Source organism: Paramormyrops kingsleyae, chromosome 15 (genome assembly GCF_048594095.1).
Source record: "Paramormyrops kingsleyae isolate MSU_618 chromosome 15, PKINGS_0.4, whole genome shotgun sequence".
NCBI lineage: Eukaryota > Metazoa > Chordata > Actinopteri > Osteoglossiformes > Mormyridae > Paramormyrops > Paramormyrops kingsleyae.
This window is the reverse complement of record NC_132811.1, coordinates 14005836-14024154: the sequence shown is the minus strand read 5'-3', so window position 1 is coordinate 14024154 and position 18319 is coordinate 14005836. Positions and strand designations below refer to the sequence as shown.

General features: G+C 39.5%; 1 protein-coding gene across 1 annotated transcript; it reads right to left on the bottom strand.

Annotated features, from left to right (window-relative positions):
• Positions 1 to 1465: 1465 nt before the first annotated feature.
• On the bottom strand, positions 1466 to 15033 carry LOC111840075 (putative ferric-chelate reductase 1). The gene is made up of 16 exons (XM_072700024.1): positions 14934 to 15033; positions 13010 to 13196; positions 12566 to 12699; positions 11527 to 11624; positions 11012 to 11120; positions 10047 to 10241; positions 9464 to 9562; positions 8500 to 8638; positions 8289 to 8396; positions 7164 to 7279; positions 6196 to 6282; positions 5729 to 5820; positions 5152 to 5210; positions 3225 to 3374; positions 3092 to 3114; positions 1466 to 2922 (listed from the first exon to the last, which is right to left on the bottom strand). The coding sequence occupies exons 2-16, from the start codon at positions 13194 to 13196 to the stop codon at positions 2833 to 2835; spliced, it is 1686 nt and encodes a 561-aa protein (XP_072556125.1). The 5' UTR covers positions 14934 to 15033; the 3' UTR covers positions 1466 to 2832.
• Between the last annotated feature and the right edge of the window lie 3286 nt (positions 15034 to 18319).

Below are 18319 nucleotides of genomic sequence, written 5' to 3'. Positions count from 1 at the left end.
ATGTGAAGAGTAAGCCTTGCCAAAATCTTTTCCACCCGCAGGAAAGGTGCGCAAGCTTCTGGCATTTTCCATAGAGTGGGGTTGTATCTCCATGGTAGGTACTGATCCATGAGGGTGAAGATATCCTCTGCTTGCAGGCTAGGCAGCTGCGGTGGAACACACAGCTTGGGAGATCTTGCCAGTCTTCAGATCCTGAGAACACGTGGAATCCAGTCTACAGGATGGAGCAAAACCTGGAAGCCTGGTCTGACATAATGCAGTGTGATTTCCTTATGAGTTCCATCATAATGACTTTGAGTTTAAATATTATTGTCATTCTGGAGGAATGAGGGATGCGGGAGTAAGCATGGTAAATAACTAAAAGCAATATTATTAAACTTAAAAGGACACAAACAAAAACCAACTGGATCTCATGAGATTTAAATGGGTGGAAAGGAGAAAGGCAAGGCAAAGGCTACACAAGGTTATGACGTCAATGACAAAATGGAGAAACACAAGACTTAAATACATGGCTAATGAGGGCGCAAACAAGAGGCAGCTGGGAGTGATTAATACAAGGGAAACGACCGAGAGGTAAGACAAATGAGCACTAGGTGTCGTGATCGGTCAGACGAGCAGGGAGCGGAGAATCAGGGTCCAGACACGAAAGTCCAGGGAACGGGATTTATTAGGGCAAATAGGGCACAATACGATCGAGACGTTAATGATGGAACTGGGGATACAGACTCTAACGGGGACTTAAATACACAGGACAAGTCGAAATAATAAGAGACAGATGATAACAATCAGGAATTCACACAAGGTAAATGAGGGGGCGTGGCACACGTGAGGACCGAACGAGCAGGTCATAACACTAGGCGTGGCTTGTTAGGGCCACTTCAGGGAGGAGATAGAAGGGTCAGGCAGATGTGGCGGGCAGGATGTGACAATTACACTGTAAAAAATGAATATGTATGAAGAACGCTGAAAAAGAATATAGCTAAGAATATATGAACTGTAATTTATCTTATATATTTACATGTGCTTATTCTGATTAAAGACATATTACATCATTTACTCAAAACCATGATCTGCAGTGCACAAAATTATGTCTTTTCAAATATGTTTTTTAAGCCTTTCTTACAAAAATGTGGTGAAAATTGCGCAGCTGTAATTAAGTTCCAGCATCCTTTTAAAGCTAAGTACCTGTATAGTCTGCTATACACAACTGCAGAAACCACTTAATCACTGTAGATGGCAGTGTGTCTCAGTATATCTGGGCCATCCACCGCCCACTAAAACGTATTGTAAACTACCACAGCAGTATCATTTCAAACAGATACATGTCCTTAATTGTGTAATACCTTAATGTAATTATAATTATTTAAAAATTATTTTAAATTAATTATTTCTAAACAAGGGTTGCCTGCAAAACAACCTTAAAGAAATTTGGTGAGAGGTAACTTGACAATCTGATGAACAATAGTTTATTTTAAATAAATACTTTATTTATGTGTTAATAACAATGTCAAAAATATTAAAATTGTAACAAAATTACATTGAATAAGGTTACATTGTTCAGTTGCATCATATATTTATATTTAAAAAATACAATGATTTATACTTTGAACGTAATTCTACTGTTTCAATAAATCCAAATCCAAAATGTCATACATGAAGTTGCTACCATTATAAATGCAGTAATCAGAGTTTGTTATAATTATTTGAAAAACCATCACAGTCAGAGTGAAATGTAACAGCAGGTGTAGTTTAGTACTGATAATGTATCAAATTTAAAATAAAGGTTACAGTTGAGGTTATGCCTGAAATAATCAAACATCAACTACTATCCCTAAGAAAAATGGTGAACTTAATATAAAGTTACATTAAGCTTCACAAATAGCTTAATAGATTATGTAGCCTTTCTTCCAGCATGCCTTCCAAGACAAGAAATATGGTTCCAAACAAAATACATAGTTGGATATATACATACATACACAGAGGTTTGTACTGTAATTATATCTTTGTGAGGATTCTCCATTCACTTCTATAGGAAAAACTCTAATCACAATATGACGACCTTAACCCCTTCCCAGCCCTAACCTTAACCATAAGTAACCAAACAAAATATGAGACTTCTGGCAAAATTTTAGTTTCACTCATTTCTCAATTTATGGTTATGCATCTGTGTAAAATATATAACCTCTCATTTTTTCTGCTTCTAATAGATAAAGGGCTTCTTCCTTGCTTTAAAGGATTTCAGTCCTGCTTCTAGGAGCCTGATACGAACTGTCCTAGCAATGGACTTCACATCTGCGCTTAATGTTTCCCATTGCTTTTGAAAGTCATTGAGGTCATCCTCCGATTCATGATAAACTGTCGGATAAGTTGACAGTCATCTCTAGTATTAGAAAGTTGCTTCTGCCCTCTACCTGGCTGGTTTTTGGTCGTTCACAGTGTCTCATGCTTCAACTTTTTCTTGTGTACTGCTGTTTCAGAAATTTTGGGCCTGGAAGCAGCCTGCTGCTCAGTGTAGCCTTCTGCCAGCAGAACCAGGATTAAACCTCAGAATCTCAGCTTAAGTGTTGTGGCAACTTTTATCTTTTGTCTGTATTTTGCTGTATTTTAAAAACACTGTTTCAAAACAAAATAAAATTAGAATGTGCTATACGTGCTACTGTGTGACATGCTCAAATAAATGTTGAAGATGGATGGATGGATGGATGGATGGATGATGAAATTCCCTGAAGATTTCTCTCTCATACATAACCAGTCCTCCTGTTGGGGAGTACCAAAAAAGTATTCTTTCTCTTTTCCTTTTAGTCATAGATGTATTCCTTGTTTCTGGAGATTTCATGACAGACCGATTCCACACAGAAGGGTGATCAAAAATGTAATGTTTCCGAGGAAGAAAAGAATCAGAAGTATCACTTCTAAAGGTACCTGTGTGGAAGAAATTACAAAGGAAAAATGTTAGAGTTCTCTGGCCTGGTGATTTATTGCATGCTCATTTAAGTAAAAAGAAAACCAGGTTTGGTAGCAAGTAAATTCAGGAATGTCCAGGCGCTTGTGAACAATGAAAAGATGGATAAATGGATGGACTTCAGCTTACCAAACTTGAAATGTCTTCATATACTGTGAGACGACAAAATCACGGAAACACAATGTTACAGAATGTACATCACCTCAAAATGTCATTGTTATGTCTTACATTAAGTTTTTGTGCTTTCGATTTTTCATGTTACCTTCTGGCCCAGTGTTTTTGCTCCACTGAGCATAGAAGTCAAAGAGCAGGAAGAACAAAGCCTCCCAGCCAACAAAGCCTCCCATCACTTTGGGGAGCCACTGGTTTGACGATGTGTCCACCACTTGTAGGCCAGTAAATATGGCACCCACTGAAAACAAGAGAGCACGATTCAGCACTAAACTAATTTTTCTCATTTCAAATCAATCCAATTCGATTTTATTTGTATAGCGATAAATTGTTTTTTTTTTTCTGCGCTACATTGACACTGTTGAAGATTTGGAATGGATATTCCTGCAAGTGCTTCGCTGAACAGGGACCCACCAAACGGAGTTCATAGCAGGGTGGCGAGCTGGACCCATGGAGCAACGGTGAAGGATGAGTAGAGGGAATTTCTTACTGAATTGAACTGTATATTAACCTTTGGACATTGTTATGCCTGAATTGAACGACATATTAACCTTTGGATACTGTTATGCCTGAATGGTATACGATGTGATTTTGTTTATTTCCTTTATACGTGTTGAATTTTGAGTTTGATGTGTGGGGGGAGGTTACCGATTAAAAGGAAAGATAAATAGGTGCTAAAGAGAATTTAGAGAATTTAAATACGGACTTATTAGATGATTATAAACAGATACAAAATAATTATTTTATACAATCTGTGCGCAGTCAAAAATAGGCAAAACTGAACTAGGATATAACTAGATTTAGATTTAGGATTAACTAGGAATAACTGATTTATCCACATGGACTCAAGGCAACCCAACGCAAACAATATTTAAATCCGTACTTTATAAAGAGGTAGACTTACTTTTTCCCCATTTAAATGTAAATGTATATAAATGTATTCACGATTCTTCATGTGCTAAAATTAATATTTACTAAAAGGTTGCTTTTCTAAATTTTGAGGTATCATTATCTTTTCCCCCACCACTCCCATCGAACCTAGAACTGGCCAGTAGCACCAAGTGGGTCCAAAATAGGCTTATATGTGTTACATGTGCACTGTTTTCACGCGTTATTTAGCGTGTTAGTATGTATGGGCGTGGCCTACATTTCACGCGGTGAAAACATGGCAGAAAGCACTAATCCGGAATTACAGATTGTGTTTTGATTAAAAGATCCAACTGCTGCAGTAATAATTAATATTTTATAAAGGAACTACTGACTGCTTGTTTTTATTTTATAATTACATGCATCGTTCAGTCATTCATTGCACAGGACAATTACTGCTAAGTTCTGGCAAATGCTTAAGGTCATAGCTGGATATTTCACTAATGAAGAAAAGCAGAAGCACTTTATGTTAAAAGGAAGAACTAATTAGATATAAATAAATATGCTGGTTATTAATTATTAAGAGTTTTTCTTTTTTAATATCGTGATAATTATCATATTGTGAACCTTTTATCACAATATTATCGTACTGTGAGTTTTTGGTATTGTTACATCCCAATAATTTACCCAGTCCAAATTTTAAAATTTGATTCGTAAAGTGGGGGGCAGGCAGGTAATGGCACACAAGTGCTGGTGCTGCTTCTGATGGTAGGATGAACATTGTGGTTCAACAGCAGTGCGTGCAGAAGTGACGTCACAGGGCCAAGGGAGGGGAAGGAGTGACGTCACAGGGCCAAGGGTGAGGCAGGCCCAGTTTACCAGTAGAATTTCAGGTGTCAGGAAAATCACATTTCAAAATCACATTACTTAGAAAACTTTAGCCCATATGTTGGTCCTTTGTGAAATTTTCATGAACCCATTGCTGTACCAGCCTTTCGAAAAGCTTTTTGTAATGGACCTTCAACAGCAGCAGTAATATTGTGCAATCATTGTAATTTTCCAGTGAAAGCTTTCACCTACGTCATGCTTATTTTCCATTGAATAGCTGACATGCATTAAATAGCCAGGAACATTTTATACATTTTTTTTACCTGCCAAGCCTTTAATTGTCAGACCATTCAAAGCATGTATCCAGTTGAAAATGTACCTCCTGTGATAAACATCAAATGGAAGATGTTGTGAAATAACAGGCTGGAATTTGGTAACACTTTACTTAACATAGTTATAAATACTTATTATAAGGCATAACATTATACCCATGTGTATTATGCATTATGAGCTTATGAAGCTCTCACCTGTAACACACTATAAATACCTTTATATTTCATTAATACACAGCACTGTGCAAAAGTTTTAGGCAGTCTGAAAAAGTAAAGTTCAAATGATCTTCATGTTGGTGCAAAACTGAGTCAGCTTTGCCATTTCAAAACCTCTCCTGAAGTCACTCCAGTATTGTTAAATTGTGTTTTTTGTTCTGAGCACAAACACTCCTACTACTCAGATAAATAGCTTTAAACTTTTCCTTTGGCTGCCTAAGACACAGTGCTGTACTTGAAAAGTACTGTGTAATAATCCATTCATCCATCCATTTTCCAACTCGCTTATCCTACTGGGTCTGTATAATAATATACAACAATAATATAAAAATTAATATTAACATCCACTCACCACTTGTGACTGGGCTGGCATCGGAAAATAGCCACAATTGGTTGGAAGAAGGTCAGAATCATGACTAAACAGCCCAGAACTGAATGTGGGTTCTGGAAATAGAAAACATAAAGAACACAAGACAATGATCAGTAGATAATGTGTTTCCTACTTGTATGCACCATAGTACTAATTTCTATTAAGAATACAAACACAGATTAAAGGCAGCAAGTGCATCTTATAATAGCAATGGAAGAGTTTAAATGTAGCACATGCATTTTATTTTTAGTATTAACAAGAGTCATTATCATATGTGGTGGCCTCATTCTTCTGCACCAAGATTATTTGGAAATTCACAGTAAATTGTCTCCAAATTGCAAGAAAAACATCTTATTTACTGTGCTGCACAACTGCCAACTCAAAGAAAATAAAGGCTTTTCTCAGCATATCATTATACGTGACTAGCAAAAGTCACAAGTCATACTCACGTCAAACCAGTCCCCTGCATTTGCAAAGATCAAGATAAAGGCAATGATGGTAGCAATGTAAGACAAGGACAAAAGGCCCACATGTGCCTGGGGAGGGTATAAGACAGTACAGTGTCACATGGTGTTTGACATTAAATAACACTAAATGGACCATGACTTGAGTCAGAGTAATGACGACATCTCTGAGGTGTGAATATATACATGTCAAAGACACTGGTTTTCATTGTCACTTAGTGCTCCATAAGTGAAGTTTGTAATCTGGTGTGTAACAAGTTCAAAAGACTGGAGGGTAAATGTCGCTGCACCCTGGATATCCACAGCTATATTTCTATGGTAAAAATCCAGCTTTTGTGGTTTGTTACCACCATAAACCTATCCAGAGCATGTTAAACAAACAAATGGGGGGATGGATGAATAGATGGATGAATATATTACATAACCATAGAGGTGGAAAGTTCAGGTCCAGAAAGTACAAATCCAAACCAAGGTTTTGTTCAAACCAACCAGTTGAGTATAAAGAGTCACACTCACCGTGTACTCAATTGGTTGGTTTATACAAAACCTTGGTCTGGATTTGTACTTTCTGGACCTGAACTTTCCACCTCTGCATAATCAAATCCACCCATCTCCCTTATCCAGTCCAAGGTCAATGTGAGCCTGATGGTCCATCCTGTGGGCCTCCCTGGAGGAGATGCACATTGACCAGTCCGTTGCAGGGCGCAAGTTAAAGACACCAGTTTGCCTGAACTGTATGTCACTGGATTGTGGGGCGACCCTGAAGAAACCCTTGCAATATTCAGGTGCGTTGCTAAGATCTTAAGACATCCCACAAACTGAGAGCATGCTTGTTATGACATCTGAGCTAAACAATTAATTTAGGGCTTCAGCCCCTTATTCCCCAGCCTAGTAACACCTGTACACCCAGAGAGCTGGAGGCAGGGTCTGTTAAAACACAGAAAGTAACTTACCAAAAACCAAAGGTCTTTGTTCCAGCAGCCTCTCCCTTTGGTGGCTCTTTTAAGGTATCTTGCAATGATCATGCCCAGACTCCCAGTTGTCATCCAAGCTATCAGCATTAATGAACCTATAAGGGAAAAATTCCAATCATTATTGAATATTTACAGGGTTGTTGCAGGAACGTGGATACCTTGGGAGACTCAGGGGACCCAGCACTGAATTGGGGCCCCAGAATCTACTGTCAGGGGTGTCCAGCTGGACAAAATGTAGAAAATGTACGGAGGGGGCTCAGGGTGACATTAGATATATATATATGCAGGGGTGGACATAACTGGTACGTACATACGCGTTCACCTTTAAAAGTGATATGTGCGGCAATCGATTGTTGTAACGGCGGAAATGCGTACTTATGTGCATTTGTGCTGATATGACAAGAAATTATCAGGTATTTTAATAATAATAATTAACGATGCACAGATCGACCGGCCGATCAGTCTCACGCATTTCTGATTACGAAACGATATTGCGCATGTGCAATAAATCATATGCGCAGTCACGCGCACTTTCAGACACGCAAAAATGTTTGTAATTCGGAAATTCTTTAGCGTGAGCCAAGTGGACGCTAAATTTGCTATCTGCAGCAAGTAAAAGGACCAGGTACACTGTGGGTGAACCAATACAAAGACATTTAGCACAACAAATTTAATTAGACATTTAAGAACACATCACCCCAGTGAGCACGCTCAGTTTGAAGAAGTTAGCAAAGCGAAAGCTGTTAGCAAAGCATGTTCGTAGCCATCTATGAGCCAGCATCGGTAATCGGGATCGGCCAAGAAAATTCGGTGCGCCCCTAATAATAATTGATACTTTATTGTCACCCATGGGGAAATTGTCTTTTGCACCTCCCTCAACTTGCTCTTTGTACAGTAAATTGCCCACAAAGGGCAGCCACCCGCAGCAGCAATGCATGATAATTTCTTGTCATATCAGCGCAAATGCACATAAAGTACATACACGCATTTTCACCATTACAATAATCGATTGCTGCACGTATCGCTTTTAAAGGTGAATGCATACTTGCTATTACTGATTACCAATAATGAATTAAAAAATGCCAATTAAGAAAAAAAAATTACCGTGTGCTTTGGCAGGACGAGGATCATCCACTGTCCCCGTAACAGAAGGTGTAAGCTGAACTGTGTTTTTACTTGTGAACGTATTTATATGTTGCTGGATTAAGCCTCCTGAGATCAATGGACCAAAATGAGAAATGAGAGGAAACTGCACGTAAGAAATCACAACAAAAACAATCACTGAAGTAAATATGCTGCTGAAGTTGATGTCTACCGCTAACGGGTCCATAGGCGTAGAAGAGATAGGAGGAGGTGGTCGGTGTGGAGCTTCTATAAAAGGAGATGGGGTCGTGGGAAGTAAAGGTGCAGCTGATGACTCCATTGGCATAAGACACGCTTATGTCAGAAATGTTCTGTGCAGAGATATAAAAAACAATTAATTTTCATTTGTACTAAAAATCACATTTTTTTTTTTTACAAAAGTATTTTATACATAGCAGGTGGTGCTATTAAATTAGTATTAAATAACATTTTAAAATGAATGAATGGTTTCATTGAAAACATGCACAGTGCATTAATTAATGGGTATTATTGGCACAAGGATTATAGTGCTGTCAAACGAGAACAATTTTTTTATCAGATTAATTACAGGGTTGCTGTTGATTAATTTAGATTAATCACGACTAAATATCTTTCATTTTTTTTATCTATATTAATCGCATTTCATTTTGCATGAGCAAACAGACTCAAGAAAAAAGGGAATAGCCTATAATGTTGATAAAGGGTACAGCCATCTTGGATTCTGAACTCGGGGTCTTCTGTGCTGCTCCGAGATATTTCTCGGATCTCCAAGAAACGGGAGTGCACATGTCGTCACTTCCGGCTTCAAAACTCGGAATCCGACTCGAAATACGAGTTCCGAGGGCAAATGGAACGCACCAAAACAGCCCAAAATGGGTTGACAGAGACATTTCAGGGATTTTGAGTCATTCTGCGCTGCAGATGGGTTAATTGCATTAAAATTTTAATCAGATTAATCATGATGATGGATTTATCCGCGTTAACCCATTAATTTTGACAGCCCTAATATTTACCATTTATATTATTGGCAAACCCACTATTAATACATATTCAGTGGAACCACTTAAGAAGTCAAACACAGTTCTGATTATCTAGCTGTTAGTTCTACTTCAGACTGTCAAAAAGCAGAATAAGTAGGAATAATATGACTACAGTACCTGGGCTATGATATCTGGGGTTTTCATTCCTGTGGAATGGGCACGTTGCACTTGAACTTGTCCTTGATTGTAAATGCAAATATAAATATCATCATTTCCCTGGAAAAAAAGACAAAAAGTTATATGAAGTGATACAATTTCTCTGAAGATGTATGTCAGGTCAGCATCAAAGTATTATACATGCATGCAGTACAGTATGTGTCAGGTTGGCTTTATTGTCATAGCATTCATATACAGCTATATAGTGGCATGACCCCATATGTTTTGCTCCCTCCCCCACGACACTGAATAGGACAAGTGGTTGTAGAAAATGAATGTACAAAGTTTGTCATATGGACTAATGAATGAATATTTGGGTCCATCTCCATTGTGTTTGTAAGCAGGAGTACAGCTGCCTTCTTACTGGTAAATACAATTTGGACAATAAACATAAATGCAAACACAGATACCTGCATCTAGAATTGCAACTGGAAATAAATCCACCCTGTGCAGATTTTATCTTGAGCAGGCGAGTACTTGGCAAAAACCAAATATGTTTTAGCAAAATAAAACATCACATATTTGATTTGAGAAAGAGCATTACCATAAACAGATCGTAAGAAAATCCAATGGAGACATAACCGTCCGATGGGCCAGATATTTCCATATGAAGGTCTGAACTGTTGGATGACATCACTACAGACATGAAGTAGCAGCTGGAACTGGTGGCGGGGTTACAGTTATCTGGCTGACTCAGGCAGACCTTGCTGGCTCCACAGCCATTGCTAGATATGGTTATCTATAAAAAAGAAGCAATATTAGCCAATTAAAATATCTCCTCCTGCAACTCTGCATAGGACAAGTGGTATGAACAAATGAATGAATGAATGTTTCCTAGGAAGGGTCATAATATACAAAGTAAAGTGCAATGAAAATGTTTTGAGCTGTTTATCAGCATAGGAAGTGTATTTCTTATGGGCACACCTACCAAATACATGGCTATCCCTGTTGCCACCGTGCATCAAAAAATAAAAATCAAATATACATCACTTTATTTTCTAAGCAGGGGCCCATAATATGAATATTATTGGCCCCTGGTGACATCATCAATCTGCAGGTGTGACTGCCAAATGTATAATTAAAAATAGGTTAATATCTGCCAGAGTTCTTCTGTACAAAAGCTATTTTCTAGCAAAAAGAAGTCTGCCAGGATTACAAAGCTGACCTGCTCCTTGTGCAAAAGGGTTAAAAAAATTTTGACCAATGCCAGGCTTAATCACTAGTTAGCTAGTGCTTTATTATACACATGAAAGACAATTGATGCTAGTATATGGAACTGAATGATTAACATGACTATGATATTTAACAATACTGATGTAATTGGTTTGCTTGCTTTCTATAAAGCTGATGCTTATACAGTTGTTAAATGTTGTACAATTTGCAATATGAAAGAGTAACAAGTAATCAATTGACCATGCTAGCGCTAACTGGAAAAATGACCTATGAATAACATTTCTCAAACAGGTCCCCTATAGAGTCAGTTCACCTATAGAATGCTAGTGTACTTACAAGAGATGGAGCTGTTGTGCTTGTATTTTGAAGAGGTTTAGCATTATAAACAACCACAGAACTTTTGACTTGAGTCCAGTAGACCTTTGCAGTTTGAACAAAGGTAGCACTGTGGCAAAAGCAGAAAGACAAGCAAATATTTCCTCAATATCCCATGAAATATCATTAGAAATTGTTAGGTAATGCTTTACATTAACTGCACCTTAATAATGCAATCATCATGCATTCATAGAACACTCAGTGCACCTTCATAATGCCTTTATTATGCATTTATGGAACATTCATAAGCAGCATGTAAGTTTACCTGAACATCATAACAGACCTTATGCATTAATGACAAACAGAATATGATTACTTGTGTGTTATATGGCAAACATGCAAACTTGAATGTTGAGTATGTTGAATTACAGACATTTTCAGATGACGCTCAAAGCAGTATTGTACACCAAGCAGCTCACATGAATCCTGCATGGAAGCTGACTTGCAGACGAGCTTCTAGTCACCTACATAAATACCTGAATGTAATGTTTCCTAGGTTTCCTGTCACTGGAGCCGTCCACAGAGCTGTCACTGATGTTTTGAGTGAGGCAGACGTATGGGAAACTGCTGAGTTCTGAGCAGAACAGACAGCAGGTGGGGAAATAATTGTCACAAAAAAGCAAAGACGACCCTGGATGTGGCTTCCCAAAAGAATCTATGCAATTTAACCTCGGTTCTCGAACTTAATCCGTTCCGGACTCCGGATCGAATCCTAAAAAGTTTGAGTTCTGATCAAATTTTTCCCATAAGAAATAATGGAAAACCCCCCAAAATTACATCTAAATCTGTTTTTTTTTTTTTTTTTAGCATTTAAACACAAAATGAACAGGATAAAACAAGGCCTCCCTTGGCCGCTACCCGATCCACAATGCACCGAACCCCTGACATTCGCCTTGCGGGTGGTGGGTCTACCTGGGGACAGTCCCGCGTACCTCTTTCGGGCTATGCCCGGCCGGCCCCACAAGCCAAGGCCCGGCCACCAGGCGCTCGCCAACAGGCCCCTCCCCCAGGCCTGGCTCCAGGTGACCCAGGTCCGGGTGAGGGAAACGGGACTTTGCTTGAATGTCTTATCATAGGGTTCTTTTTGGATTGCTCTTTGTCTGGCCCCTCCCCTGGGACCTTTTTGCCTTGGGAGACCCTACCAGGGGCAATTGCCCCCGACAACAAAGCCCCCAGGATCACTGACGCACGCAAACCCCTCCACCACAATAAGGTAGCAATCCAAGGAGGGGCGTTCACGACTTCTGATATTCAGATCGAGTTCTAGGTCAAATTGGTTTCTTCGACTTTCAAGAAATTTGAGTTCTAGTGAGTTTGAGAACCGAGGTACCACTGTAGTTTGAACAGGCTGTGAAGCTGACATGCGTGGGGATCTAGCTTTGCAGCCCAGAATGCAATGGCAGATGTCAGAGCTATTTGTATGAGATGCAATTTCATTCTAGAATTTTCAGTGATCATAAAGCATCATAAAAAGATTGGATAAGAATTTAACTTAAATATATGTGTGGTACTCACATTAAGCCCACTGCAGTTAAGAAGCTGGGCATTGCTTCCTGTCACAGTGAAAGTGCCCAGAGGCTGGGTCTGTCCGACTCCGCGGGCTTGTAAGAGGAAGCCCATGAACTGGTTGGGTCCTGCTTGGAGTGTCACTTTAACAAATAAAATCTACGGTATTGTTACCATTACAACTTTTTTCCTGTCCACATCAAATGCACTGACTTCCTAATTTTATGTGACATAGTTATGAAATTATTCAATGACATTGTAATAAAATTATTAAAATGTTGCTTTCAGATCTCTTTTTCATGAATGCTTGTTGGTCGCATTGGGATTCATTTGTGCCTTTGTTGCATGCAAAGTAGTTTTTTGAAATAGGAAACACACTTGTGAAGGGGACTTTACACCATACTTATACACCATGAATTCTATACTTGAATTTAACACAGCAGTGGTGATTACCTGCAATGACATCACCTTTCTGGAAAGTGGTGTGATTCATGGAGATAGAGAATGGGGCTTGAGATGTCTGTCCGGTGGTTTTGTGCTGCGGTTCCATGGTATTACAGCTGTTTTGAACTTTGCCTGAGCTGAAGCCCTCAACAGCCCGCAAGGTCCAGACAACGGTGAGCAACATGTACACATGCATCTGGAAAGAAGGTTCTCGGTCAACTAGCCTGAACTTCTGAAAATGAGACCGATTCCAAGGTGAAACAGCAGAGAACAGGAAAAGCCTCCCTATGTGTACATTGTGCAAATAAAATGTTACTTAGAAGGGGCTGGTGATTGTGTGGGCACACAGGAGTGAGTGTGTGTTATATGAAGGGTGTAGGTCTTATACAGTTACGTATTCAGTGAATGTTGAGATGGTGCGGAATATTAGCATTAAAAAGGCCAGAGTATTGGGTTACTTTTGAACAATAAAAATGAAAAAATAGCTGCAAAAAATGTTGATATCAGGTCTTGTGACTCATTTCGTATATGTCATGCTCGCTCACACGCACACATGCACACAGAATAAACTGAAAATGTAGCATGTTCATAATGGAGTGTGTTAAGTCAGCATCGCTAATGGATCAGGAATTGTCAAACTAAGATTGATGCTTGACTTTGATAAGAATGTTCGCTTAGCAGCGATTTTTCAGAGCTGAGACTTCATTTCCTCAACTACAAAAGATTGAGTGAATACAAAAAATGCAGTTGTCTTATATGCATGTGAACTTTTGCATTTTAAAGAATTATTCGGTGCAATAAAGTTTTGCATGATTTTTTATCTTCAAATTATCTGTGTGAGCATATATGTGTCTGTGCATAGGCTGCAGGCCCCACTGCAACTCTAACTAGAACATGTGGTCAGGATGGATTGATGGATGGATTTCTTATTTCCAGTCTGTTTTTGTGAGTTTCATTTTACTGGATCATTTAAACAGCAAGACCAGACTGCAAATAGGAAGTGTAAGGACCATTTAATTTCGTATTTCTGACCAATGACAGCTTTTATAAACAAACACTCCAAAGCCACCTGAATGGAATATAATATTCACTCAAAAAGTGCATTTGAAGAGAATTTTGCATATATATTAAATAACATAATACTGAATGCTCTTCAAAACACTTTCTAATCACAAGGCAGTTGCGTAATTTTATGCTCACAAGAAAACCTTAAGCAAATGTTTAAATGTCTCAACACCATGCTGCCCCCAGAGTCCTCCAATCTAACTCAACCCCCTATTAACCCACCTTAACCAAACTGATTCTGCTGCTATACCCTCTGATATCAAACTGTATCCATACTGTATTTTCACACAAACATCATACTGTATTTATACTGTATTTGCACACAGATATCATATTGTATTTATACTGTATTTGCACAAAAATCATATTGCACAAAACAATCTTATTTTGCACTGTGCTTCCGCATCAGAAAGCTGTTAGCCCTTACTGCCACTGTACTTAAAATACTTCTCAGCTCATTTCTTTGTCTTGCACTGTTCTTACTGTGTCTACTCACACTGTGTAAAAATTCAATTATATGTGTCTGTGGATTCTGTGGATTTTGACCTTCGCCATCTACTTTTTCTGTATACTTGTAAATGGAAAGATGACAATAAAGTTCACTTTGACATGACATTTTAGTAAACCTGGATTTACAGAGTAATCCATTTATCAGAAACTAAAGGTAAATATTGTATAACTGTAGCAACTGAAGACAAAAAAATTTAATATATTTTAATTTCCTTAACTTTTCTTAAATTTGTATTAAACTATTAAGTTAAAATCCCAAAATAGTTAAGGAAACATGCTTCTTTCCTTTGACCTCACTATCCATAATGATATCTTTGTTTTTTTCCTCCTTATAGTAAATGTAAGAGCAGTTGCTTACCTCTGATTCACAAACACACAGGGTGTACTGTGCTGGCACAAGGACAATCTTTGTGTTTTTGGAGAATCTGTGAGTCTCCACCCCCACTTGATGATAGGAAGGCAGGAGGTGCTACAGAAATTGCATTTCACTCAGGTGAATTATGGAACCCTGCCCTTAGCAACTGATCATCGGGGATCATGTATCAGATAACAAAAAAAAATCAACATTTTTTTCTTGGTTCCTGAGCAGTTTTCTGGAAAAACGATTCATGTGAAGGAAGAAAAAATCAAACGTCACCACTACAAGTAACCTACAAGTTACTTCTTGTTCCTGCCCCGTGTTAATCACTCCCAGCCGGCTCTTGTTTGCATCCTTGTTTGTGTATTTAAGTGTTCCCCAGTCCAGTCGTTAACATGTGCCCCTTTTTCAGTCAACTCGTTTTCATATACTTTTCAGGTGAGGGTGTGGATCATGCATTGGTACAGTGTGTTGCCACACCCACCAAATCCCTTGGGATCCAGGTTGGCAACCTCCCAGACCGTCACACGGTCCAGTCCCACCCTCTGGAAATGCCCATTCATCTGCCACAGCCAGGTACATGGGCATCCCTGCTGGGGTCCTCAGCAATGAGGATCCTCCGAGCCAGATCATCTTCAGGGAAATGCGCCACAGGGCCATAACTAATGCACCCTCACAATGCAGGTAAAGTGCCTTATTAAATGTGTGACGTTGGTCAGCTACATATTTGCCTGGGGGACTGGGTGGGGATGAAGCAAGTCTTTCACCATTTAGATCCTGTGTAGGTGAGACAACTTCATAACAAGGGAAAAGGGCTTAAGGGTCTTAGGTAACAAGGCAGTTTAGGATTTTTATGACCATGTACAGCAGGTGCATTTGAAAGATCTCACAGTTGAAATTGACACATGCAGAAACATGCAGTACTGTGCAACAGCTTTACGCAGTCAAAGAAAATATTAAAACCTATTTATCTGGGTAGGAACACAAAAACTAACAAGCATTTCTTCTGTTCTCCAAAAAGTTACTCAAATCTTGTTGGATGGCTAGACGAACAACACTTTGGTTCCCAAACCTCTCCTCAGGGGCAACTTAACCAGTCCATGTATTTGTTAAATCTGAGCATCAGCTCAATTAATTAATCAAATTAAATAACTACATTGTGTGATAGTGGATAAGTAAAACATATATTGGCATGTTAGATGGTTGCTGCAAATACTGAGTAACTTTAAGAGAGCTTCTGAAAAGGCGAAGCTGACACACTTTGACAGACATTAATCATAGTTTTAGACCAAGAGGAAAATCATTTAAACATTGTTTTCTTTGACTGCCTAAGACTTTTTTCCAATCAAGTACAATCCAGTTCTACAGTTCAGTAAACAATGTTTAAATCTCTCTATTATTTAATGCCATTCACAGGTATCAACTGATGCCATATTTCACAAAAAATAAAAAAAAGAAATAGTAAATACAGAAAACCAGAATAACCAGCAAAACAAGGAAACTCCAAAAATGTCATTAACATCCAAATAGCACAGAGAACAGAGCAAGTGCTATACAATGCATTTTAAACAATGCAAAAACCTAATGGGAGTATTCAATCAAAAGACAAATTGAAAACTTTAAGAGCATTCAGGGAACATAAGAGCCCAGCAAGGGACCATAAAGTGCCATACGTCAGTCCAGGTGTTCCCTGAATAGATGTGCAAATATTTGCCTAGTGTCCATTTGACCAGGAGAGCTTAAATGACATTTAAGTGTTTGACAGGAGCATCATTTGGCTCAGTCACATAGTCAGAAAGTATTTCCTAGGGGGTAACCATACCAATAGATCCAACAGGCTTGGTCGAGAACAAACAATTTCTTTTTTTGGGGGGGGAGGGGTTCAAATCTGTATTTTTACCACGTGGCTACGTGCCTGATCGGGTTAAAACTTTGGTGTGAGATGAATTCAACACAAATGGGGAATGAGGTCCGGGACTTTCAGTCTGAGTGGACCGTGTTCATGGCCTCGGTCTTTGCAAGGGCTACAAAACACTGTGCTGAGAAGCCTGTCAATGCCTGTTATGGCAGTAACCCAGTGGTGTTCACCTTGGGTGAGGGAAGTTATCAAACATGCACACGGGTCTCCTGAGATAGTTGAAAGGTTCCACTGAACAGGAAAGCCTGTGGCAAAGGCAGTTGCAGAGGTGAAAAACTATGTGTAGGAAGAGTTTAGAGAGACCATGGAGAGTGGCTATTGGACTTCCCCAAAGAGAACCATCCAACAATCAAGGAAACAAACCAGCAAAAGAATAAGATGAACCAAACAATTTAGCTAAGCAGGGGAGCCTTTTAGCTTTAAAGTAATTTGTAAATCCTGAAGTAGCTCATAATGTCCCCCCCCACCCCCCCGACATGGATTAGGTGGTTTCCCTAGGCGAGAGTGAAACTTGAACGCTGGTCTATAGAGGTGTGGGGTAACCATGGTAACCACAGCACAACCATGCAGGGCTTGCATATCCATTCATGATGTAACATGATACATGGGGTCCAAACACTTCAGCACCTATGGCCAGATATAGCCTTTTGTTTTAGGATGAAGAGAAAATAAACCAAAAATGAATAATCTTTACTGCTGAATGTAATCGTAGCAGTATATATAGGAGCTGAAGCAGGGACGGATTATGGGTTGTGTGGGCCCCTGGGCAAAACGTTCGCGAGGGCCCCCCCCCCACCACCACCATCATCACCACCAGCACCACCACCACAACCACCACAATTCAAGGGCCCTTGGCAGCCAAACGCCCTCCCTCCATGTTTCCATCAGAGGCCCTATAGGGTCAGGGGCCCTTGTAGGCAGAGGATCAAAGAATGTAGGCCCTCTAAAATAGACAAACGAAAATACATTGTTGATAAGCGTTGCAAATTGTTTTGGGCTAGGGGCCCCACGGGCCCCCTGCACCCCAAGGACCACTGGGCAGCGGCCCCGCTGGCCCGGTCCGTAATCCGTCCCTGAGCTGAAGGAGTCCTTGAAGGAACTGAATCAGTAATTGAAAGCAGTACAGCACAAATGTTTCTTTTGATATCTCTTTTCCAGTAGTCTTTTCCCTTAGGACATTTCTAGGGTAAATATAATTATGTGTTATGTAAAGAAACCCTTAAGTACCTTCCCATAAGTGAGAGGAGAAGAAGCTCCTCAGGATGTTAACCTGCCCCACCCAGCACTCTGTCAAGCTCCCATGCGTGAGTCAGCACAAACGGTCTGTGTAAATCACCCCCCGTCGAACAAAACCATCTCAGAGCGCATGCTTCCCCAGCTGGGTGCATGACACCCACATCACTCTAGCACGCCCCCACCGCAGGCCATGTCACGCATATTTTCATAGAGGTTGCTCATTATTACTCAG